Here is a 25335-nt window from a genome sequence, read left to right on the forward strand (position 1 = left end):
TCATGAATTATGGTTTAGGAAACTACCTGCAGGTCAGATCTTAGGGCTATGGCTTAAGTCCATTATTATTTTGAATTTTGTTGGTGTATAGTATTCATAAAAACTTACTATTTGTCCCCCCAACATTAAAAGATAAACTTAGGGATTTTATGGAATTGAGTTGTGTAGTTTAATTACATTTTCATTAGAGGATATTGTTCTTTCTCAGTTTTGAATGGTTACTTCCTAGATTGTAATTTCTGAATTTCTGTCACTTTTAATTTTTTATCTCATTATGCTGTTTGATCTGCTTACAGGTGAATAGTTGAAGTCCACTGTTGCATTATTAGTTTGCAACATTTTCTGTCTCCTTTCATTGACCCTATAGGGTTTCAACTCTATAGTGCTTTTCACTTGGGCTGCTTTTGGTGTAAATCCCTGTCACTACCAACCGTGCCAGGGTTCACATGTAAAGCAGATGGTAGTATGAATGTGCTAAGAGGGTGAGCTTCAGATAGACCCATGCTGATTTTTGCCAAATAGCTTCCACTGAAGCTGGAGAGCTGCAGCTGCAAGAGCGGAAACCATGTGTTCTTTGAAACAGCCTTGCTGTTGCTTGTTTCTGTTGTCGCATTTGCTTACTAAAATAAGTTGCAATTTTAGATGTGAAATAGTTTAAATATGATCTACTGTTTCCGAAGTTCTTAATTAACTTCTTGTACCAGGTAGAAAACCCCTAATTACTGAAACTGAAAACCACTTCAGCAGCGCTACATAACCTTTAGACCTGTCAGAGCAAGAAAGATTGTACCAGAAACTCTTGGAGACCTTTTTGGCAGTACTTCTAAGACTGGCCCTGCATGTATGTGCTCTTACTTAAACTTCCCCCATTCGGGAAGTAATTCCTGCATTAATTAAATATTACTCCTAAGAGACCAGAAACAAGTCTTTGTGTGGAAATTCAGTTTCCTAGGTGTATCCAGAGGAAGATCCAATTTCATGTGAATTTGTAAGACAGTGGTAGCCAAGTTCAAATGCAGCAAGATGTAAAATGACGAAGGGAACTGAAGGCTGTTCAGTGAGTTGTAACACGTACAGTCAGCGTGCTCCTTCATGTTGTAGGTTAGGAATTCTAAAAACATTTTTATGGGAGAAATTGATACAATCTCGACTCCTCTTCTGTTTTTTTAATGCAGTCTTTAAGGTGGTATGGGAGAGAAGTAGTGCCAGTTTTATTTAATATTGTTTGCTTTCTTCTTTCTTTTTTATTCCGGAGCTTTTGTATCATTTCTACAATAAACTGTCTTGGAGGTTTTTGAATAAAGTAAACTTTAAGCTAAGCATTAGTTCAGTTTTTATTTCCTTATACTGTCATTTAGGTTAACATGGAAGTGATTTTTAGATCTGTGTTAGCCAGGCAGTAAAGTAGAAAGAAGCATCTTGGTATTTGTAATAGTTTTATTTATAAATGATTGTTGATTTTTTTAAAAGGTAATATGAAATATATTTTAAACATTTCTGAAAAATATTGAGAGTTCTTAAAAATGGACTACATGTAGCTGAGGGAAATAACTTCAGCAGTGTATAAAACGGTGTCTGAAGGATCAGCCTGTTAAGATACAATTGGAGTATAGCATGGTATTTTAATGATACAAATTACATTTTTCTTTTAAAATACTTCAGTTAAAACTTGTAATGATATGTGTTTTTTACAGATGTGATATAAAATACTTCCAAACCTGTACCGGGTACATGTGATGCCACTATATTTTGTCCAAAAAGACTTCAAATGAATGTCAGTATTGCAGTTCAGAATACTCAGTAGTGAAGTTGGTCAAAAATGGTACAAGAGATTTCCTGTAAAATATTTCATTCGCAGTGTAAATGTGATTAATTTGAACTGAATTAAGATATTTCTACAATTGTAGATATTCAGGATGAGCATTCAAATTAGAGCTCCAGCAGTATTGGTGTTGCTGTTATGCCTACTAGCAAGGCAAACTCTTGAGACTTGTGGCAACTTTATACTTTTAATACGTTAGTTAATAAATAAACTAAGTAGATAACCAGAAACCCTTGGTGCATTGCAGTGTTTCTTTACAGAGGGTTTGTGGAGGTGTCCATTGAACCATTCAGAAAGTCTGAGTAAGGATAGTGTGAACACTTTTGAAAATAGTAGTCAAAGCTGTTACTGTTAATAATTTCTACTGATGTTTAAAAAAATGAAGCTACTGGTCAGAATACAAAGTATGTCTCATAACTGGGTCAAAAGGAAAATGTGCAGGGGGCTGCTTTTTTGAAAAAGAAAACCAAGTCAAACAAAACTGATGTTTTGTTAACTTATGTGTAATTTCCATAAAGACAGTGAAGTCTGGATTTCCACAGTTTATTTAATGTGCTGGTGAATGATCAGTGAACAGATGTCTAGAATAAAACTGAGAAGAATCAAACAATTTTGGAACTCTTTGCTCTAAACAAGTGTTACATTTGGTGAAGTATGATAAATCTGGGATTTTGCAATACAGAAATAACGCATGCTTCTTTTCTGGAGTTTCTGTTATGTGAAATTTGTTGTTTCTTGATGCTAATGAAGTCTCCCAAAAATTAATCAAGAACTATTGTCATGTCCTCCTCTTCTTAATGCTCTACTACTCCAAAACCAAAGGAAAAATCGTGAAAATAGTACTAGACAGAGGTGTTACTAAGGCAGTAAAAGGAAGACCTTTTTTTAATACTGTAGGGTTTTTTTTTTTCCCACCTTTTAACTGTTTTAGCTTGATAAAGTTTAGATACTTTTAAAAAAAATCATGACAAAGCAGACCTGTGCAGCAGGCACAGCATTGATCCACCAGCTCAATACTACGCAAATAACAATTTGGTAGGTGTGAAGAGCAACTGCTGTTATAGCAGCAAGGTGCAGTGCTCATAATGTAACTGGTTAAATGTTCTTCACTCAAAATGAAAATGGCCTGCAAGCTGTTGCTAGGGAAATAGGCACCTGTGGTTAGTGTTGAATGCAGAGAGGTTTGTCTGTCTTGCAGATTAAAAAATGGCTCGAAGTACTTAGTCTGTGTATCACTTCCGGAAACTTGCTGCTTATCAGTAGACTGGTCTCTGTGCCTCTGTGGAGCTTCAGTTACAAAGATAGAATCTTTTGTTGGTTGGTTGTTTTTTTCTTTTTCCCCTTACATTTTGGTGTAAAGTATTTCTCTCACTTATTATCTTTGTATATAATGTCTGTGTATGATAGCAAGTATTCTGTCCTCAGGACCTGATCCTGAGAATGCTTCTGGGGGAGCAGCAGCTTGATCCCTCTGCAACAAAAGTGAATCTTGCATGTAACTGTTTATCAGGGGCTCTGGCGAAAGTTGTTTTCAGGCACATCTTTAAAAAATAAAGTAATTTTTTAAAGTCAGTGAAACTTTGTAAATTTGGCATAGTCCTTAATTTAATCCTCTAAAAGCTAACTAGGTACATTGCACGTACAAATTACTACAATTAAGCTCTTTCATAAACACTGAAAACAACAATTCTAAGTCCTTTAGCTCCTCTTCTAAAAACTCTGAAGAGTGTTGTTTCAGGGATGATTTTTAAAAACTGTCGTAGTAATATTTTTCTGAAAGGCATTATGAAATTTCTGTGAATTCTATGAACCCTCACTATTGGGGCACCCTCCTCATTTTCCCAACTGAATACCAGTACACTGCCCAGTATTGCTCTTCAGACAGCACAGGTCTGTTTCGAAGGAACATGAGGCATCTCTCTGCTGATTACCAGGTACTCAATACTGGATATATAATACCATGAAAGTAAAGAAGCATCTTATTTGGGCAGTCCATATTGAGCATGTAACAGAGGTTAAAGAGAGTCTTATTTTTTTTTCTGCTTTTACGCACACACAGACACAGCAGATTTGTATCTGCCTTTTCAGATGAACTCTGCGAGATGTCTTACTGTTTTTTCCTCTCTCTCATCTATCTCTAAGGCTGCCAGAAGGCTTTATCAGAATCTTGACCTTTTTCTTCAGAATCATCTCGAGTTTCCACCTAAATTTTATAAATACTGATGCCCCTTGGCCTTGGCTAGGTGGAGCTAACTCCTGGCCAAAAGGTAATGGGATTTGATCACAAGGGCCCCAGGGCTGAGGTATGAACTGGACATTTAACCTACTGTGACAGAATGGAGTGCCTATTTTGAGTGGTGGTTAAAATAGTTTGTATATCCTAGCAAAAATTTCTCAGAAAATTACTATAGGTTTACTTGAATTCTTTTTGTAATAAAATACTTTGCATCTACTCTGACTTTGTGCCAGGTAATTTGGCAGTTTCACTTGCCTTTCATTTCCAAAGTGGGTCTCTAGTGACGGAGCTTTGGGGTGAACAACAAAGTAGGTGTTGACATGTTCCTGTCCCAGCAGAGCTATTTAGCTTGTATCAGGTTTCCCACTGACATCTTAATTCCAGTTTCCTGCTCTGGGCTGCTTCTTCTCTGGGTCGTTCTTTCAACGCTGCTGTATAACCATTTATTCCCCTCCTTGCTTCCTGTCCCTGGCGAGTGTGTACTGGATCCCAGCAATGAATAGTGACCAGCCATGCCTCCTACCAGTGCCTGGCACTTTGCTGAGGTATTGAACTTGTTTGGCATCTTGTCACATCTAAACAGTTGTTCCTGTAATGCGTGTGAAGATGGTAAAGTAGGAAGCGAGGAAGACAAAGCCAAGAGCTGTTATGTATGACATGGATTCCCCTACAAGAGAGCCGGTGCACTGAGTTCAAGGATGATAACCTGACCATGTCTTCTGATCACGTGCCTACCTAGAGATATTTCAGTTCGTGACATCCTAGGAATGTGCCTTTCTTCCCTTCTCATGCTGCAAGACAAGCAAACCTAGTGGGCAGAATCTTTTCATTTCCACACCAGCAGTAGATAAGCCTTTATCCAAAGGTGCAAGGTGCAGGGGGTGAACGTTGGGGTTTTTTTAGCTGATTTTCCTGCTCTATTGCCATATTTGCTGATCTGTGGTCCAAAATCTCAAACAATATTTTATGCTGTTTTGAATTATACATTGTTTTATTTAAGTTTTTCTTCTTGAGGTGTTTTTTTTTTTAATTGCTGATATTTCATTTTATGTGTAGTAAAACTTACTGAAAAAATTAGGGCTTTCGTTGTCAAGAATGCTGTAAAAGTTAGTAAAACATTCTTCTCCTATTTTTAGCGGAGTATCTCTCGCTGTCACACAGGCCTTGCTTGAAAAGCATTGGGATCAGTTAGCATAAAGATGATACCTATCATCACTCGTCAGCTTTCTTCTCAGACATTTCCCTATATCATTAAGTATTTCAGTCAAGTTACGTTCATGCTGCAGCTTGCCACAGTATAGTTAAATATTCTTTCTTCTATATTGATTGGGTAAAAGGTTCATAATACGTGCAGACAGAGATTGAGTAGTTTTTTCTTCCTTGAACTACGAGGGGAAGAAATAGAAGCATTCTTAATGCTTACAGTGTTCCTTGGAGTAAAGTTTCCCTGTCTTGTTGCAGGTTGGTGAGTGTGATACATCAAAAGATTTAGTGTCAAGGATCATACCTGAGTGGGCTGCACTCTCTACTGCAGGAATTTCAAAATGATTGAACAGACCATAGTGGAGTGGAGAAATATGGCTTTTGCCAATGAATCCTGTGGCCCGTAATGGTAAGTAAACAACAAGCATGTTTTTTATCAGTAGTCTCAGTAAGATTTAGGGCCATAAAACCCCAGAGTAATCTGTTATGCACAGCTCAGCATTACAGTCCGTGTGAAAAGTGCTTTCTCAATGGCTGCACACAGCCCTGGGGATTGCTTAGATACTGATCAGCAATAACCTTCACTGGGGTAGCGGCTGCATACTTCACTATTTTGGAAAGTTCTTCTGTGGACTTCATGTTGCTCTGCTCTATGCAGTAACTGCATAACTTTTTAGAAGAGTGAGTTTTGCCATATCCTGAAGTTGTGCCGTGACTATTGTATTATTTCAAGTTTTTGGTATTAACTAGTTCTGTTTTAAAACTAGTTAACACTGGACTTAGTATCAGCAAATCCAAAGGATAAAGCTGCTTAAGGAGAATTTAATTTAAAAGTGTCTGTTTCACTTTGGCTGTTGCCAGGTGAAATACCCATGTTTCCTGTGGCGAGTCAGTGCTTTACATGGTGCAGGTTTCCAGTAGGCTGTTGCTGTTGGGAACAGTAGGGCTGGCTGTCAAGCAAACCTTTGAAAATGGTAAGATGAAAGATAAGATGAAACAAGAATAATGATAGTGATTAGATCTGTGCTCAGACATTCTGTTATCTTAATAGACGATCAAAACTTAGCGTGGAAAAAAAAAAAAATCCCGTGAGGTGTGTTCGTTGTCTGTGGAAAGCTCTCACTGTTTCTGCACAGCTTCACTCTTTCTGTGATCTGAGAGAGCTTATCCAGGCACTCATGAATGCTTGGCTTATGTGGCATGTTGCCTGAGTCAGTGAAAAATATGTATACAACTCCTAACATTTTTGAAGTGTGCTGCTATCAAGTGGGACTGAAAATACAAGAGTTCAAAGGTTTACACCCCATTATCATTGTTTTATTTCAGAATGAGTCTGCAGAAGACCTTTCCTAAACCCAATGTTACCTTTTGGAAAACTTCTTAAGAAGAGGTGTGTGTGTGTGACTGCTGTTGTGTCCTGAGGTGGGGTGTGACTGTAGGAACAGCACTTCTATTAGAAGTGTCTCCTTGGTGGTGTTTTTAATACTTAACCTCCAAGGGAGGGAACTTCCTTATTGCAAGTGTTAGTTTTAGTTTTAGTTTTTTTGGCTGTGAAGTACGGATGTGGTGGTGTAACAAATGTTGCGTGGTTGACACGTGAAGAAGTTTGGGGAACATTGAAATTCCTCTGTAATAAATAATATATAGAAATAAGATCTTTAAAACATGTACTTGATAAAGTACTTGTGAAGTACTAGTCATTAAGTAAAGGGGGGATTGGATTTAATCAGTTTTCTTCCCTTCCCCCTTGTTTCATAAATAGCATGAAGGCTTTGCTTTAAACTTTAAGGGCATTTTATACCTTAACAAAAATACTTGTATTGTAATATCACCCTGTAGTACACTGCTCCAGGTGCTGATGCACAATCTTGTTCTTTCCGTTGTCCATCTCTTGACCTTGGGCTGAGGTTTATTTACAAAGTGAGATTACCAGTGGGTCTGATTGCTTCAGGAGGAATACTAGTTTGAGGAATGATACAGATGATGCTGTTGAGTAAGCAGAAATTTGGGTAAGAACAACCATTTTGGCCTTTTGCAGCAGACACAAGTGATGTTGTTCTTACATTATGGTTTACTCTTGTATTTTGGTTATGATATTTGGAAAAATCTCTTTAAAAAATGTATTTGGTTCTGTAATAGAACTCTGTACAGATAACAGAGTACAGTAGAAATATGGTGCTGATTTGTGCTCTGAGCAGCCTTAAAGGTCTGTTACCTACTATTCAGTGACACATTTTTAGTGTATATGTCAATGTTAGCTCATCTGAAAAAATGGAGACTGGAGGAAATAAAAAGCTGAAGAAACTGCAGTTGTTGACATCAGTGCATTAGTTGAATTTCAGCTGCCCATGTGTACTTCTACTCATTTCAATAGTGTGGAAGTATTGTAGATATGAGAGAGAGGTTTCTATTTTTGAGCCGCTTTCTCTCTCTTTTACTGATTATAGTTGGACTGAACCTAAATATCAAACTATTTCTTATCGTGCTCAGGACAGGTTTTATCTTCTTCCCGCCCATAGTGTGGCCCCTATCCCTTGCCATATTATAATTGCACCTGTTCTGTGCAAATACACTATTTACCCTAGAGGTGGGAAAGATGCTTTTCTGTGTTGCACTGTAACACTCCCCCTAAACTGAGACAGGGAGAAAATGAGTAATGTCTGATGGCCATTACACTCCTGTTCACAGTGATTTATTTTTTTTTCCTTTTTGAACATCTGTTGGCATATCTAGCCATAGTTAGAAGGGTCAAGTTACATACTTGTACTCTGGCTCAGTCATGTCAGCAGCGTGCTTCTTGATTGCTTTAGTGAGGTAGAAAAGTTGAGGCATATTTAAAATATTGCTATACAAATGAGGGAGACTTCATTCTAGATGTAATTAAATAATTATATTGAGCGAGAACTTTTTCTTGCTGTATAATTCTGTATCCTAAATGATAAAGTCTGAAAAAAACTTAGTTTAAACATATCTTTCTTGATTTTTTTTTCTTATCGCTAATTTCAATATAGGCTGAGTATTAACTAGTATAATACAATTTTCTCCTTAAAAAAATCTTCTGAAAATATCAGGGATTTTAATTTCTGTAAAAATCAGGGGTATTCTAGTAGAAATTACTGAGGTTTACACATACTCTCCATCCCTATTCCCATCTAAATTGAAAACCTTATTTTTCCCCAGTGTTCAAGTTAAATATTCTGTGTTTCAGGCTTTTTTCCTGCAGTTTATACAGCTTAATATTGCAGGGTTTATTGCTATAAATAATTGCACAAGCATTCTGCTTTTGATATAATTAAACTGAATTTACACAATGAAAGGCTATCCTGACTTCTGAGGCTACTGTGTTCAAAGACACGAATTTTAAATAGGTCACTGAAAACTTAGTGTAAGTGGAATATTGACTTTTGTAGTGTTAAGTTCAATTTTAAACCAGCTAAAGTCAGAAAATCTATCTCTGAGATGTGACAGGGAATCTGGGAATCATGAAATAATCACGCACCTTGGACTTTGAAAGATGCAAAGGACAGCTCGATTCCCTTCTGATGTGATGTATCTTTTTACACCCTGGAGTTTGCTGCTTATGAAAACCAGTACTATAAAAGGACTTTTTTTCCGCCACCTCCCCCCCCCCATACCTGCTGAGCCAAACTCAGCAGTTAATTCTAAGGCTTAATAGATTTGTTGGTTGAACCATCATGTGTTTGCACAATAAACTACCTTAGAACAGCAGTAAACCCTTCTACTTAATTCAGTTGCACCAATCTTGTTATATGGATTCTTCTTTCTTTTTTACTAATTTAGCGTGTGAGCTAGTCTTAAAATACAAATCTTAAGTTTCCCGAGCCATCTTTTGTCAGCATTTCTCTGTCCTACCTGGATCAGTAGCAGAGAGATATCTTTTTGTGACTATAATCTCTTCCTCAAAGCACATCCTGTAATAATAGTGGTATTTAACAAGCAGCAACCCCCCCAACTCCAGAAGTGGTATCTTGGTGTTCTTTTCTTAGGCTGTGGACCTGTGAGAAATGATGAATCAATTTAACAACTCACTGCTGCCCTTGTTTTCCTACTTTTGGTTTTCCTTTCTTTTCCAAACACTGGGCCAGCTCCGGAGCTCATCTGTGCCTCTGTTAGCTGTCGCACTTCACCACCCTGACAGAGAAGTTACCTGCCAAAAATAGCTTTCTGTTGCTGTATTTGGTGAATTGGCTCTGAAGAGAGCCTGGTGGGTGCATGAGCTGGGTTCTACTTCAACTTCACTTGGTTCTTGCTATTAGGGTCTTGTTTTAGTATTTCATGGGAAAGACTGGTTTTTAGTAAACAGACAGCTTCAGGTGAGCAAGACCTGAGTCCCTGGCAAATTAACAGCTAAGTGAAAAAACACTTTAAAAATTGTCCAGGTGGTGGTTACTGTGGATGTGTTTTGTGAATACATCAGTAGTTTTGAAATGAAGAACCGAACTGCAACATACTCTGATCCCCTTCGGAAAGGCATTGACTTTGTCAGTAGCTGCTGTGAATAATTCTTTCAAGAGAGGGGAGAAAGGACGTGATCACTGCTCGTCCGTGCATCCTGTTGTATGAGAGCGAGCAGGCAGGAGGGTGCAGGTTTACCAGATCCACTCCCCAGCCTGCGACCGAGCCAGCACCTGAAAACAGTTTGTGCTCTGCAAATACAGAAAATAAAGGAAGGCCACCCCAAGAACTTTGTTGTTATCAGTCTGATTTTTGTATCAGGTACCACATCATTCTTTCTGTTGCTCCACCTTGCATTGCCAGGGGAGAGAATGCTCTTTGTGCCACAGTTCAAGAGAGAAGTCACTATGATGAGTGGCTTTCTGCTCTGTTCTCTCCACGCCTTCAGTGTTCTCCCGTTTCTCCCTCCTCCGTCTGCCCTCCCATTGCTTCTTGCAGGCAACTGCTGGGGAGGAAGGTGCTGAAGTTACTCCATGCATCAGTGCCCTTGGGCTGATCTGTGACCTGCAGTGCTTTAAAAAGACAAAAAGAAAAAAAAAAAGCGTGCCTGAAACAAATGCCTTTCATACTGCAGGGGAAAACTGATGGGTCTCTGCTGCTTGCTTGAGGTCTAGGTGGAGAGTGGGTGACCAAGAGATAATTGGGACGGATGTGCTTAGAAAAGCAGCTCCTACCTTTGGCTCCAAGCATGTAGTGGGGACTAGGGACTCCCTGGAGGCAAGGAAACAAAGAGCTGATGGATAGTGATTGCTAACTACTGTTGGTCAAAAGAGCTGGGGAACGGGGCAAGACCCTTTAGTTATTACCAGGACAAAGACTCAAGCCACACTTTTAATCTTGATATATTTTGAGGCATCTTGAGGACCCTGGAGCTTCATGGCATTTGCCCGTTGAGTGTTGTTTTAGACAAGTAAAACCTTTGCAGCCAGAAGCTTCAAGGGGCTAGTGAAATGCAAGAATTTGATGTGATTCTATTTCAAGCTTATAGAAAAATCAAGCTGATAGAAAAATAAACTTGATTTTTCCTGGTTGTTCACTGCTTGCTTCATCTGTGGTGGTTGGAGTATGCACAGGTAGGGCTGAATGAATTGCTGGGAGGCAAAAATCGCCTCCGTCTCTCAAATATTTATGTTATTTTGCAGGTGGTCACCTGACCAGAGAATGAAATTTGAGCTGCTAATAAAATTATTTGGGTGGCAGTTGGCTATTAGGATGGAAAATACAGTGTTGATGTGCCTTGGAAAGTAGTAATAGCCTATTTAGAAAATAAGATGGGAGGAAGAATGCTCTGTTTAGTAATATTAGCCATATTATGGAAATAAATTATGAAAATATGCCTGCAATGCAAATGCATGGGGGCAAGCTGTTGCCCAGTGATACATTGCATATTGTTTATGACAAGGCTGGAGATGGGAAATGAGAGAAGTCCTCGCTGCTTTGGAGGCACATGGAATCATGTTCTTACCTCATCAGCTGATTTGCCTTATCTGCCCTGAACTTGCTGCTTTGCCTCAGTGAAGGGTTCATCTGTGAGATGCGTGTTCCCAGATCAGTTTTCCTTGTGAAGAGACTTGCTTTTGCTTATCTTGAGCAAACTGTACAAGAAAGAGGCTTCTCTGACTTTTGTAATGTGACTTGTTAGTGTAGCCCATGATACCATGTTTCAGTTAGTTTTCTTTCAAACACTCGTTCTCTATCGGCTCTGTAGTAGGGTCGTGTCTGTTCTGCAACTGTTGAGTCCAGGTCAATTCTTAAGAAAGCATTGTGTATTGACACAAAGCACTGTGGACAGTTATAATGAGCCTGGGAGAAAAAAGGACTTCAGTGCAAGCCTAGTAGCCTAATGAAACATTTGCTTTCAGATTTTTTTGTAACAAAATCTATGGCTTTGTCAGTAGGAGACCAGAGAGTTTAGTGATGCTTGAAAATTCCTATCTCTGGGAAGGAAAGCATAGAGCAGTCAGAAATACCCAGATTTGTGGAAGATAGAGATGTTATCTTTTTTTGCTTGCAAGTGGAAGGTGGCTCTGTGTGTGCACCAGGTTTCGCCCAGTACTTACCTAGGCAAGTTTCTGTTGCTGAATCTGAACACAACCTTGTTCCCAGTGGCTTGAGACAAAGTAGATTTGGAAGGCTGTAGCTGTTCTGATTAATGTTCTGGAAGGAATCCCATTGCCCATTTTTTTTTTTTATGCCTCTCACATGTCCAGTGTTTGTTCTTACATATTCATGGCGCAAATTTCTTTATCTCACCAAAAGCTTTTCATATTAATTGGCATGCAGATGGCTGTGGAGCTCACCTACATCTGACTAAATCATATGTATTTGTTTGGTAGATGTTCCTGTAGGTTCTCAGTGCAGTTTCTAACTGATACTGCTGTGGTTGTTTCTTGTATATACTAATCTGGTTGTCAAATTGTTCCTTCTCCTTTCTAATTCTTGAGAACACACTGGAGGCTTCTGAAGAAATGAGGCTTTTTCCTGATAAACTGATGATCGGAGCTCTATGGTTTTATGGCAGCAGCCCAGATCCAGTCCCCATTTGGCTTGGGGTGTTTGCTGACGGTGCTTCTGGGAGTGCCGTTTGGTTTTTGTGGCCTGTTGCTGTTTCGGGGTCATACCTCTCCTGTGGTGTCAGAATGGCAAATCTCCAAGAAACAATGACCAAGAAAAGCAAAAGTGGTGCTGTGGTGCACAATGCTCACGTGTTCCTTAAATATATAAATAGGAGTGTGTTAACTTGGTGATTTTACTAGTGTGTGATACCATCCATGAGACGGAATCTTTTTTCTCTCTCTCAAGTTTGTCTTCTATGTTTTCAGAAGGTTGCTGGAAAAAATTCAGAGAAGAGGGAAGGGCAAAAAAAGTGGTGTCTTTCAGCAAAGTCTATTAAAATTTCTTAAACAAAAGTTTGTCTTGTATGTTTACTGGCGTTACCTCTTTCTGTTATGTTAAAAAAAAAAAAGGTAAAAAGCTGTTTAAGTGTTTGTAGTGGTTTTGGAGCTGAAATACAATTCCTGTACTAATATGTGTGTATGTATATTTCTGTTTCTGATTGTATGATGATGATTGGCAGGTCATTAGGTTTGTCACATGTAAAATGTGTTTATTCAACTAATGCATAATTGCATGATTCTCAAGTAGCTAATTTTGTGTGTTGCGAGTAATTTGCAATTTAAAAAATATTTAACTTGTGTTCCATCAGTACAAGTTGCTCTGTGGTACTTTTTAGAAAGGGGGGTGGTAGTGGCAGTGGGACATGGGATGCAAACTGAAACTGGTTCAGAGTTGAATTAGTTGTCTCAAAGTAGCATTTATGCAGTGAATTATAGATTCTTGGTAAACCAGTAAAGTACTGTTTGGAGATTTCTTTACCTGCTAGAATTTTGAGAAGAAAATGCTATGACCCAGGAGTCATTTGTATTTACTTGTAAGTCTACAAAGATCAGCAGTGGAATAAACAAATTGCTAAGGTAGCAATCTCTATTTTTATTAAAATGGATTAAACCATTGAAGAGACATATCTCTTCAACTTGGTGTCCTGTAAAACTTTTATTAAAAAATATTTAGAGAGAGTTCCAAGCTGACATTTGACGTCTCTTTAATCTTTTGAATGTTAGATAACTGAACCACAGCCACACGGTATAGTTCTGTAGAACAGAGATTGTCCCTGGTGTTGTTTTTTCATTGATGTAGAAGAATAAGTTACAGAAAGCAAGCTGTGAAGTCATTTTTCTTGGATTTCAATGTTAAGTAGCCCAAGACCAGTTAACTTGTCTCTCATATTTGTGAAGATATTACTGCTTAGCTATTAATAAATATTTTTAGAAAATGGATTTGGTTCTGCTAACTGGAAAAATAAAGCTTCCTTTCAAAATACCTGTTATCATAAAAATTACCATCAAAAACATATTTCTGCCAGTATATTAAAGAATTTTTTTCATTTGTTTTTATTCTGAAAATACACTTTGAGAGGGACAGCAAGCCTGTCATCTCTTACGTCTAGTGGATCGCATCAGGCAGAGTGCGTTCCTGCACCCCGACCCGCATGGTTAAGGAATTCTACAGGCTGTTTAGTGAGTTGTCGGCCTCTCTGGTGCATCACAGTCGTAACCTTCCCGCTGTCTATAGCAAGTTGCCTTTGTTACTGAAAGACAAATTCAGGTTAAAATACTTGCCCATGTGCACGCCTTCTGATAGTTTCTCCTTCAGAAAAAAATGGCCTACACTCAAGCGAAGTAATTCTGCAGCCACCTGTATAACTTGGAAAATGCACTAGGGTGTGATTTGAACATTTCAGTTTCTTCTTGGCATCTCCTTTAAGTGTCAGTGATTTCTAAGATGCATTCACACACCATTGCAAGAGCATTATTGTGCATGTGCAGATGGGATGAGTACCAGAAGAATTTTTTCAGGTGAAAAATTGGAGGCCTTTTATTATGAAGAAAAGCTTGGTAATAACCAGTACAGGTGACGTATTAGGTGTACCATTAGCTATACAAGGGAAAGATGCATTGAAAGATGTCTTTGGTTTTATTTCAGTTTTTAATACACATGTGAGTTTATTCTGGGTGTTACTCAATTAAAAGTGATGCGGTAGGGTCTTTACTCTTTTTGTGATTAACCCAAGTTTGTGATATACTCTGGGCAAGAAGTTGTAGTTACTCATTTTGCTGCGAAAGTTCACTTTTTTTTTTTGTCGTCTCAGTATCAGTGTATCTGTTTCTGCCTGCTTGATCGTTAAAAATTGGGTAGTGTGCTAGTGTTTGGGTCTGTTGACATAGGCTAAATCACTTAGTATGGTTTCTGAAACTTTTTCCTTAACACCACTTCTGCTTGTAGTGTGAATGCAGTCTAAACACGTGTGTGGTTAAGCATTTTGCCTTTTGAGAGTAACTGGCTAGGATTTGGCTTTTCTACAGGTCTTTTAGTGGGTTCTTTCTCCCCAGAGCAATGGCCTTGGGCACCATGGTGACGGCAGTCAAGTGGCAAAGAAGCTGTTGTCCTGTTATCAAGTTTTAATAAGACTTCTGAAATCCTATTTTTTATGCTTCCCTCCATCCCATCCCCCTGCTTTTTTTGTTTTACATCTCTTGGCATTGAGTGAGCTATATTCATGAATCGATTTGAAAAACATTGGTCATCAGTTCATTTGTTAATGTTCATTGTTAACAGAACACACCTATTGCCTTGGAAACACTATTAATTAGAGTTGAATGAAATATACAGAAGTAGATGTTAAGGTTTGGTTGGGTTTTTTTTAAGTTTAATGAATTTTTGGCTTGGACAGTGTTATTTTCTCATTTTCTGTGCCTTTAAAGTGTGAAAGGAATTAAAAAGAGTTGCTTAAAAATTAAGGTGCGTGCTTTGAAAAAGAATACAAACGATGTGTATTGTAATTAAAGCTTTTATATATATATACACATACGCACAGGCACACGCATCACTCCAAAAGAGTTGTTAGTATTCAGTTACACAACATGTTCATGGTAACTATGTCATTTGCTCAAAAGGAAACAAAATTAATTTAGTACGTTTTTTTATATGAAAATGTTTTAGTTGCCAGAGAAGGGTGCAGTGGCGTGCGCAGAGCAGCCATTGGCGAGCGCTGCCCGAGCCCTGCCTCTGCGGCTGCTGGGGAGGGGTGGCCCCGCCCCACAGCTTTTGCTCACTGGTTAGAGCACGCAGATAGGAAGTTTATGGAATGTACCCTTTTGGGTCTTGGGGAACACTGTGTACACTTAACTGAATACATCAATTTAATAATACTGTCTCTCTGCAGAGTTTATCCCAGGAAGTGAGATTCAAGCTTACAGAAAGGAGTTAGAGATTTGGAAAATAATAATAAAGAAAAAAACGACTCCAAAAGCTCCTATCTACACAAATACAAGTTGATCTAGAGATTCATGCATAGAGCTGATGATGAATCGCCCGTGGTTTTGGGGAGGCTAACTCTTTTGCTTTTGATTGCATTGGAAATCTGATGTTAATGCTCATGAGAAGTAAAAGCAGAGAACGTGGGTTACTCGGTGTGCCTAAAGATAGCAGAGGCAGCAGCAAAAAGACCAAACTTCTCTTTGAAGCAGTTGCTTCAGCTGTGTCTTATTGTGTACACTGAGAACTGAGAGAAATAGCAGCCGACCTGGGAGAAAATGCCAGCTAAAGGTAAATACTTCTTCAATGAAAGTGATGACTGCAGGATATCAGACCCGCTGTATGAGAAGTACCGCTATACAAGCCAGCAACATCCACTCCTGCTATTGCTGCTCTTCATTGCAATCATCTTCTGGACTACTCTAATTATAATTTTTTTTGTCACTGTGAGTATAATTTCTTCTTTGTGTTCAATGTTTTCAAAGATGATGATGAATCATTATAATAGCACACAAAACATTTATGGCTAAATAATTTTTTTGAGTCACATGGTATCAAAGCTGCAATGTTGAAAGAAATAAAGTAATTGTTTATGTAATGCTGTGTATGTTTTTGAAGGGACAGGCAAGAGAGGAGACAGTGTTGTCAGACACATGGATAGTTAGTGTAAGGATTGTTCTTTCCTTCCTATATGTTATGAACAGATCATAATCTAGGCTAAATGGTAGCTACTATAGTAATAAGTAATAAAAGAGCCAAGGAAGAAGCAAGAACGCAAGTTAAATGTCCTGCATTTCTCATATTTTCTTTTTAGAGCCATCTAAGAAATGTAAAATAATACAGTGATTCACTGCTTATGAATTCCTGAGGTGATTTTTTTTTTTTTTAAGGATTTGTAGATATTCATTCTTCTTTTTTTTTTTTTTTTTTTTTTTTTTTTTTTGGTAAAAAAAAAATGGTTAATAATACCAGTTGGACTTGATGATCTTAAAGGTCCTTTCCAACCTAAACGATTCTATAATTCAATGAAAAACACAACAGTAATCTCCCAGTACAACAGGTGATCTGCTGAATCAATAGTTAGTTAGCAAAGAGCAGGGATCCTATAGGCATAGGGAAGATGCAGCTTTCAGAATTTTTTGTTGTGTAGTGTAATGTGATTTTCTGTAAAGAGATTAGGTATTCTTCAAGCCAGCCCAGTTGACAACTGGTAAAAAGGAATTGATTTAAAGATAATGTTGTAAAAGGTAATAAATGAGCTGTTATAATCCTGCATTGCCTTCTAATACTGCTTTCCAAATACTGTGCTTCATTATAAAGTGTCTTTAAGTCTCTCTTTAGCAACAAATCTAATCTTGCCAATTACACTTGTATCCCTTTTATTTCTCAAAAAACGAAAGAAGTAGCAACACTATTTGTATGTTACAAGTCATCTCCCGTAAAACTTAGGAAAAGCGCTGTTACTCTCCTTTTTAGCAAAGCTAAAAATGAACTTATAAATAAATAATAATTAATAAACTCCTTAAATGCATTTCTCTGGATACATCTGTGTTGTGCGATATAGCATAGTTAGAACTTAGCTTTAAAGGCAAACACAAACCCACTAATTTGGGAAATAATAATGGTGGAACTGGGGTAGACTGTGTATCTATAGTAGTATATATTATCTCTGTATGTGTGAATATCAGTGTGTTAATGCTGCCACAGCTAGACTATTTAGGACCTCAGGTTAGCATATTTTAAAGCTATCCCGTTTCCAGGACAGTATAGATACATTTTCCTTTTTTTTTTTTTTTTTTTTTTTTCAAAATGGGACATTTAAACCAAATATAACACTTTGTTTTGCCTTTGCAGGAAGCACATTATCATCTTCCCTTCATTATTGCAGTATGTGCTGCTCTTGTCATATTTGCAGTCATGTACTTACTTTTATGTATTGAATCCCTCTTTCGGAGATGGCTAACGTTATTTGGAGTTATGATTTGGATTTGCTTCTTAATCGTAGGATATGTATCTCTCTTTGAAAAAGAAAATGGTTATCAACTGTGGGAACAGGTATGTATGTACATCTTGTTCGTTCAGGTGCTTACACGGAACTGGTAGTCAGTATATATGAATGTGTTTGTGTGCTGTATTTCTTCTGAATGTTTTAACCGCATGATATTTTTTTCTCGAGATTTAGGTTCACTTCCCTAAATTGGTTTTATTGGTTTATTATAGTAAATTTTAGTTTGCATTCTTTATTATAGTGAAAATACAGTTCAGTTGAGAAAATTGATTAACTGCATAAATCTGTGTGGGAATTGAATCTTTAACTTGCAATTTAATTGCATTTTTATTCAAGATTTTTACTAAATCTTAATTACTATGAATTCATCTTTGAGAGAATTTCTCATTAATAGTACTTTCTTTGTTAATTTATATGGGGCAATGTGGTGTTCAAGCAAATGTATAAAGGACTCTAGACCTGGGTGTGCCCTAGGGAGCATGTTTTCAAATCGATGGGAGAGGTGAAGTGAACAATAAGAATTAATGACACATCCTGGAATAGCTGGGTGTGGCTAAAGTTCATTGCTTAGTATCTCTGATCAGAAGACGGGCGATTTCATGATGCCAAAAATACCATAATCTGTAGGAAACTCCTCCTAAGTTCTCATAATGTAAACAGAAGAGTTTTTAATGAAATAAAAATGACTTTTTATCTTGTTTTACTGACTATTCCCCTTCCCCTCTTTATTTCAAATAAAGATAGATAAGAATTATCAGCTAAACATCCAAAATCTGATTTGTGTTATGGCCTGGATCCAGCACCGTGTATTTACAGTTGCTATTCAGTATTTTTTGACTCAAGGAAGAAGCTATTACCTTAGGAAAAAACAAAATTTATGTTCTGAACTATAAATACAAACATGTAACGAAGCAAGATTTGCTTTTGCTGCTTTCAATGCTGCAAGCCAATGTCTTGTTTTGTCACGTGGTAATAACTCATTAATGTTGATTTAAAGCCTAAAATATAAGGATATCCTAGATTAGAAAGTAGAAGTGAATAGGTTCATTTCAGACTTTTATCTCAAGTTATGAATTTATCACTAATTAAAGCTACTATTTAAATGCAAGTATGGCCATGCTTACAAAACTATTACACAGCGTGCAGAACATTGTGTGATAGGGGTTGTACTATGGCAGAAAAATATTATTTTTTTTTAGTCCAGCTAAAACAATAAAGATGAACATGAAGTAATTACTTCTGTTGAATGAAAACTTTTATTGGCTTGCTTGTTTGTTCATTGTTGTCCCAACCAAGCTATCTATTCCGGCAAAACATTTCAGTGCAGTCTGGGCCTTGAGACTTCCTTGAAGGAAGCTTGTGTCTGGGATGGCACAAGTTGAGTTGCAATGATGAGATGGAGCTGAGCCAGAAACACTGCAATATTTTCCTCTGATCAGGGTTGTTTGTTTCCATATATATGAGCTAAACACTATAACAAATCTATAAATACGGATTTAAGTTTTATAGACCTTCCTTCTGATCCCAGTAGTTCAGATGTATTGTGTGTTTTGTAAAATCTGTGCAGCTAAATATGTAGTTAGTGGCAATAATGATAATTTCCTTGTGTCAGCACCAGGAAGTATTGGTTGGATATTTGGCTTTAGCTGTAATGGATAAATTAAGGATGAAGGGCAAGGACAACGGAAAAACTTAAAGGTGGTATGTCATATTAAACTGTCTTATCTATGAATCTATAGCTGCTAATTCCCTTGAAGATTTTTAGGACTACCACTGTCCTTATGTTTTTAATTGTGCTTTTGAAATGTCAATATTTAATTGCTCAGCCTGACAATGAGCAAGAATCCTGCTACTTTCCTCCTTGTTCTGTAGTGATTTTTGGCAGGCAGATAATAATGTGTATGTGTGATTTTTTTTTTTTCTTTTTTTTTTTTTTTTTTGTTTGTTCCTTTCTTTCTCTCTTTCTTTCCAAAGGTGCCATTCTTTCTATTCATAATCTTCACAGTTTATACCATGCTACCCTTTGGGATGAGAGGTGCTGTCATAATTAGCGTTCTTTCTGCTCTCTCCCATATTATTGTTCTAAGCATTGTGGTAAGCACGACTTCTCAGGAAAATAAGGAATCCTTTCTTTTTCAGGTAAGGAAGTGCTACTTGGTTAAGTAATTAAATACCCTAGTTGTATTACCATTTGCTATTGGCGTAACTATCCTGTTTAGATACGTTCCAAACTTCTACATGGATGTTCCAAATTCATGGATTTGGAGCTTGGGCTCAATGTGTTTTGCATGCTCTTCATAATATTGCAGTTATTTTAATCTACAACTTGTTTTGATTTTCTGACTTAAGTGGAAGAATCAGAATTGCTAGTTAAATTTTTAAGGAAGTTACTCAAAATATGACAAACTTTGTCACAATCATTCTTCCCAATCTGTGCTGTTTCAGATGGGTCTGTCTAACTTCATCTGGCACTGCCTACAGGGTGGATCAAAAGGGCCATTGCTGCCCTGGGGAGTCAGCAGGGCCTGGGAGTGCTACTGGTTACTTTCAGGGTTCCCAACACTTATTAACAGGGTGTGTTCAAAGGAGCACCCCAGCTCTTTTGATGCCGGTGTGCGTCTGACTTCACACAGTGCGCTGATGCATGAGTTTGTAGACTGGTTTCTCCCTAAATCAAACACTGGTGCCTACAAATAAACGTTATGGCAGATTTTTCTGTTTCATTATACTCCTGTATGTTCGTACGGGAATGTCTGTGACTGTTGAAGTTTAGTTTTTATTTCCCAGGCACATCCTGGCTAATTGCAACGCTATGATTTGCTGTGTGATAGCATAAGAGAAAAATTGGAATGTGGCCTGGGATTGATTGTTTTCAAGGGACTAGTGTGTGTATTAGTGAAGTATCAATGACTGTTCTGCAGTAGGTAAATATTTTTTTTCTTGTGCAGCTACTTGCCAATGCTGTCATTTTTCTCTGTGGTAACTTGATGGGTGCATTTCACAAACGCCAAATGCAGGTTGCTTCGTGGGATTTGTATAGGTACACATTAAAGTGCATTCAAGTCCGAATGAAATTGAAGATTGAAAAGAGGCAACAAGTGAGTGAACTAATTCATGTTATGAATTGCTTGTTTTCATTTCCAAAGTCTATAATTTTATAAGGCTGGTGACTAATGCATGTTGAAAGGCTTGGTCCAATCTTTGTGATACCCACCTAGTGTCAAAAATAAAAGTTGTGCCATTTGTAACAAAAGAAGGAAGTTAAAGGGAGGAAGCTGTTCTCTGTGGCTTGTCTGTATGAAAATCACAGTGTTTGTAACAGGGATGTAATTGCCAGTTATTTTAGTTATTTTTTTCCTAGTGTAAAATGTTACTGGGACTGGCCCAATGTACCTTAAAAGAACATGCCTTTAATGCCTTGAAAAATACTTGTAAGGTAATTTCAGGAGTTAGTTTCATGTTTCCCTTGGTCACGTCTTTTGTTTTGAATTCTGAAGTATTATTTGTTCTTGTATTTTCTGGTCTCATAAGCTATTTTTCTTGTGTTAGAAGGAGAAAATTGGAACCTAAGGGAGAAAAAAAATTATGTAATAGATTACAGTATTTGAGTATGACAGGTTTTTTCCCATGAGCTCTAGTGGTATTTAAATAATAAGCACGGAACATGAGTTTCTTACTGAGGAAGAATTGTAAAGAAGTATCAAAGCTGAAACTAGGGTGCCTTTCCTCTTCTATCCTGCTATAAGTAGGATTAAGAACAGCAGCTCTAGAAGGCTGATGTGTACAGACTTCTCTGCCCACCAAGTTATTAGATAAAAGGAAGGGGCTGAAAAGTGGCTGACTTGATCAAATTGAAAAGAAGAAAATGCCATACTGCTAGTGTGATCTGTCCTCTGATGCTAATCTTGTGAGATGAGATGACAAATCTGCATGAAAGTCCTGGCAGAATTTCCCCACACAGCAGCCAGGGAAGCATCTGATCAGCTTACACAGGCAGCGTGCTCTCATTCTTTGAGCGGTGTGGCAACTTGAATGTCTGCTGGTTGTTTTTTTTATGGTTGCTTGTTTGAAGTGTAGATGTGCTTAAGCCTATGGACAACTTTCTTTTCATCTGTGTTGTAATTTGTCACACAGTTTTGAGTCTCCTTTTTGCTACCCACTTTTCTTCTGTGAAAATGATGTGAGAAATGCAGTTCAGGGTTCATCATCACTTCCTTGAAAACTGTGTCATGTGTCAGCCTCAAATGGCCCCATTACATTCACTGGGGCTCTGCTGTCAGTTTAAATCGTTCCCCAAGGGTGACTCTCCTAGTATTAAAATGCTAGAGGAGGGAAAGGAGGTGTTTCTATTTCTGGGGACAGTGTCGAAGTAAACTGCTGTCTGTAACTAGTGTAGGCTGGTACTTGATGCTCAAGGACTGTCTCTTCCCACTGTGATCCCAAGGCATTTCTTTTTGGTGGCAGGCACTGGTTTAAGTAACCCTGGCAATTTACTGCCATCTATATACTGCTGCATCGGGTATTCAGGAAAAGGGGACAAAGATTTGGTCCAAAGGGACAGCGTTTTACTCAGTTACACAATGTGTTGACCTTGCTGGCGATGTCATCTGAAAAAATTCCTGCCTGTAGCTGCTCCACGCAGCATTTCCGCTTCTGTGGTAACTGTCTCTGGGGCACTAGAGCCCTTCTGGGTTAAAAGCACTCTCTTTTTGTCTTCCTTTTCTGCCCAACTGAGAAGGGTCTTCTCTGAAGAACAGACTTTTAAGTCAAAGCCAGTGTAAAACTGTTTGACTAGTCAGACAATGCAATTGGTTTTTGAAGAGTCTGTATTCTCACTCAGTTCAAAAGACTTTATTGCAGTGGCATCAGTTCCTGATTCATTTAAGCAAAAGCAGCATGTTGTCGACACTTTTGTATCTGTTGCTGCTTTTCCAGCATTTGCATAGATTGTTTGTTATAGAACAGAAGCTTTAGTTCATTTAAGCAAAAGCAGCATGTTGTCGACGCTTTTGTATCTGTTGCTGCTTTTCCAGCATTTGAGAATTCACCAGGGTTTTTAATACTGCATAGATTGTTTGTTATAGAACAGAAGCTTTATCAGACAATGCTAACGTAACACTGAGATCTGTGGACAAAATAAGTTTTCATTTATCCAGAAATTGTAGCACTGAATACTGAATTTTCATGTGTTTCATAGTTACAGAGAGCTGTCACATCTAGGAACAAAAGAAAAAAAATATGCAACACCCTTACTTAACTGTAAGATTGGTGATTTTGAGAACAGAAATGTAAAAGTCTTTTCTGGAAAACCTGACATGCATTACTCAAAAGCTATTTTAATAAAGGCTTTTTATTTTTTGTAATACCTTCCTGCAGTCACTAAAATCCTGCAGTTTCAAATTTACTGTGTTAAGAATTTTGCATCATTAATTTTTCCCCTCTCCTTTTAGGAAAATTTGCTTTTATCCATACTGCCAGCACATATCTCTATGGAAATGAAACTAGCGATCATAGAGCGATTAAAGGAAACTAATGATAATAGACAAACACATGACAACAACTTCCACAGTCTGTATGTAAAAAGGCACCAAAATGTTAGGTAAGTGGAAACTGTAGAAGTAATTGTATTACTATAAGCTACTGATTCTTAACGGAGGATGTGGTCCGGTGAAATTAAAATTTGGAGATAGATGTTCAGGCTGAAGTGAGCTTCTTTCCTGTTGTGGGAAGATAATGTGTCTTGAACTGATGTGCTGTCTTCTAAATCGGTTGAGATACTTGAACCCTTTCTTCTGGAGTTGTTTTCCAAAAAGAGAGATGCTTTCTATTAAATGTGTTTTAATATTTAAGCTGACTGTGGAATAGACATATCTTTGTATTTCAATTATGTTGTTTTTTCCTTTTGTTCTTGTCTAGCATTCTTTATGCAGACATTGTAGGATTTACTCGCCTTGCCAGTGACTGCTCTCCTAAGGAACTAGTAGTGATGCTGAATGAACTTTTTGGAAAGTTTGATCAGATTGCAAAGGTGGGTGTTTCGTTTTGTTGTGCAGTAGGATTAAAGACCACCACTGGAAAAAAGAAGTCTTTTCCCCAAGTCAGAAGGCAGTTGGTGTTAGTGCTTCTGAAGTCAGGAAGGGAAGACTGCTTTGGCTTTAAAGCTAACTAGCGAAATAACATTAAAACAGAATTTAAAACAAAAATAGGAAATTTAGCAAGTTGCTACTGTAATACCAATTCTCGAGTCTAGGGGTTTATCTGTATTGTTCAGGGAATTGCCTGATGACAATAAATGATTGAATAGGGCTGTAAGAGGTACTGTATATAAGCTCTATTGAGGAGCTTTGCTGTGTTCAATTAGAAGGATTGTTGGCTCTACAAACTGAGAACTCACTGAAGCACACATTTGAATTCATAAATTCAGTCATATTGCATCAGACCAAGTAGTTCTTTAGCTCAGGAGTAATAATTAGTAATGGATACTTGCAGAAAATGTAGGAATGGGAAGTAGGTTAAAATGGTCCATCCCTATTAAGACATACCTTCACTACTGACCCTTCAGGCTGGCAGTACTTACCACTTCCAAGTGCTGCTTGAGGTTAACTTCTTTCCAACTGTAATCAGAAACTCAGTTTTTGAGTTCTCAGATTACAGGGAATGTATCATATACGTGTTTGCATGATTGACTCTGTGTGATGATTTCTGTTACCCTCTGAAACTGACCCTAATCTTGGATATAAGTTCTGTCATATCCATTGATTTTTCTGTTAGTATTATGAGGCAAATACGGCTTTCGGAAAATAAATGCTGCATTTTGTTGCATGCTATGTGATGTCAAAAAAACAAATGCTACCCAAATTATGGTTCTAGAAATTTAGCATTGGTAAAGCATAGGTCAAGACTAGTAACTACCTGTCAAAACTTTCCATAGTTTAAAGACATTGGTTTGATTTCATAATTGACTGTATTTAGATAGACTGAATGCAAATTAGAAACTTAATGGACTTGGAAAATACTGTTTTTGTGAAATTCTATAAATTCTTCAGAAGAGGTGGGAAAACTAATATTATTAATATAGCAGAGGAGTGAAATTGCTTTAATTAAACCTTTGTGGATGTCATTGAATAAATTCTTAAATATATCACTGATTAAAATCCTAGTTAACCTTTTTGACTAAATGACATTGCTAATATTTGTATTTATATCAATTCAGTGGCTGTTAAAACTTCAAGTACTGGCAAATAAGAGAGTCATAGCAACTGTATTGTAATTGTACTGTTGCAAAGCAGCTATTAAGACCATACAGAATAAGTCATGTCATCTTAGTTGCCATGAACTTTTTATGCCAAAGTAGAAGCTGAGGTTAAAGACATTTGGTCATTTTTTGCCACTGTTCCTCAGATACAAAAGTAGAAAAGATTCCAGGTTTTGAGTGGTATGTTTTAATTTGTCACTCCTGTCTGCAAATTGCACAGTTTAAAAAATGTCTGGATTTAGTGAGTCAAGGTCTTGTGTTATTTTTGTTCTGCTGGGGAATATTCTCAGTCATCTTTTCCATAATGTAAAAATGTTGTGGGCTCAAATTTACCTCATAAAAGTCGATGGCTAACCTGGACACTGAGCTGGATACTGAAGTTGAACAGCTCTAATCTAGGGCTAGGTTCCCCTGCTGATCTCTGAAACTGAAGCACAAGGCTATCTAAGCTTGTCACTTGC

The 25335-nt window shown here is 37.6% G+C and overlaps 1 protein-coding gene across 2 annotated transcripts in view; it reads left to right on the top strand.

Annotated features, from left to right (window-relative positions):
- ADCY7 (adenylate cyclase 7) overlaps positions 1-25335 on the top strand; it is a 65580-nt gene that overhangs the window by 15559 nt on the left and 24686 nt on the right. For both annotated transcript variants that reach the window (XM_035893143.1, XM_035893144.1), the window contains exons 2-8: positions 5520-5670; positions 15520-16057; positions 17466-17666; positions 19594-19758; positions 20568-20717; positions 23070-23218; positions 23536-23647. In XM_035893143.1, the coding sequence (XP_035749036.1) occupies positions 15890-16057; positions 17466-17666; positions 19594-19758; positions 20568-20717; positions 23070-23218; positions 23536-23647 (945 nt within the window). In that variant the 5' untranslated portion in view covers positions 5520-5670; positions 15520-15889. The remainder of the gene's footprint in view (positions 1-5519; positions 5671-15519; positions 16058-17465; positions 17667-19593; positions 19759-20567; positions 20718-23069; positions 23219-23535; positions 23648-25335) is intronic.

The sequence above is a fragment of the Egretta garzetta genome, unplaced genomic scaffold, assembly GCF_000687185.1.
Source record: "Egretta garzetta isolate BGI_Z169 unplaced genomic scaffold, ASM68718v1 scaffold314, whole genome shotgun sequence".
Lineage (NCBI taxonomy): Eukaryota > Metazoa > Chordata > Aves > Pelecaniformes > Ardeidae > Egretta > Egretta garzetta.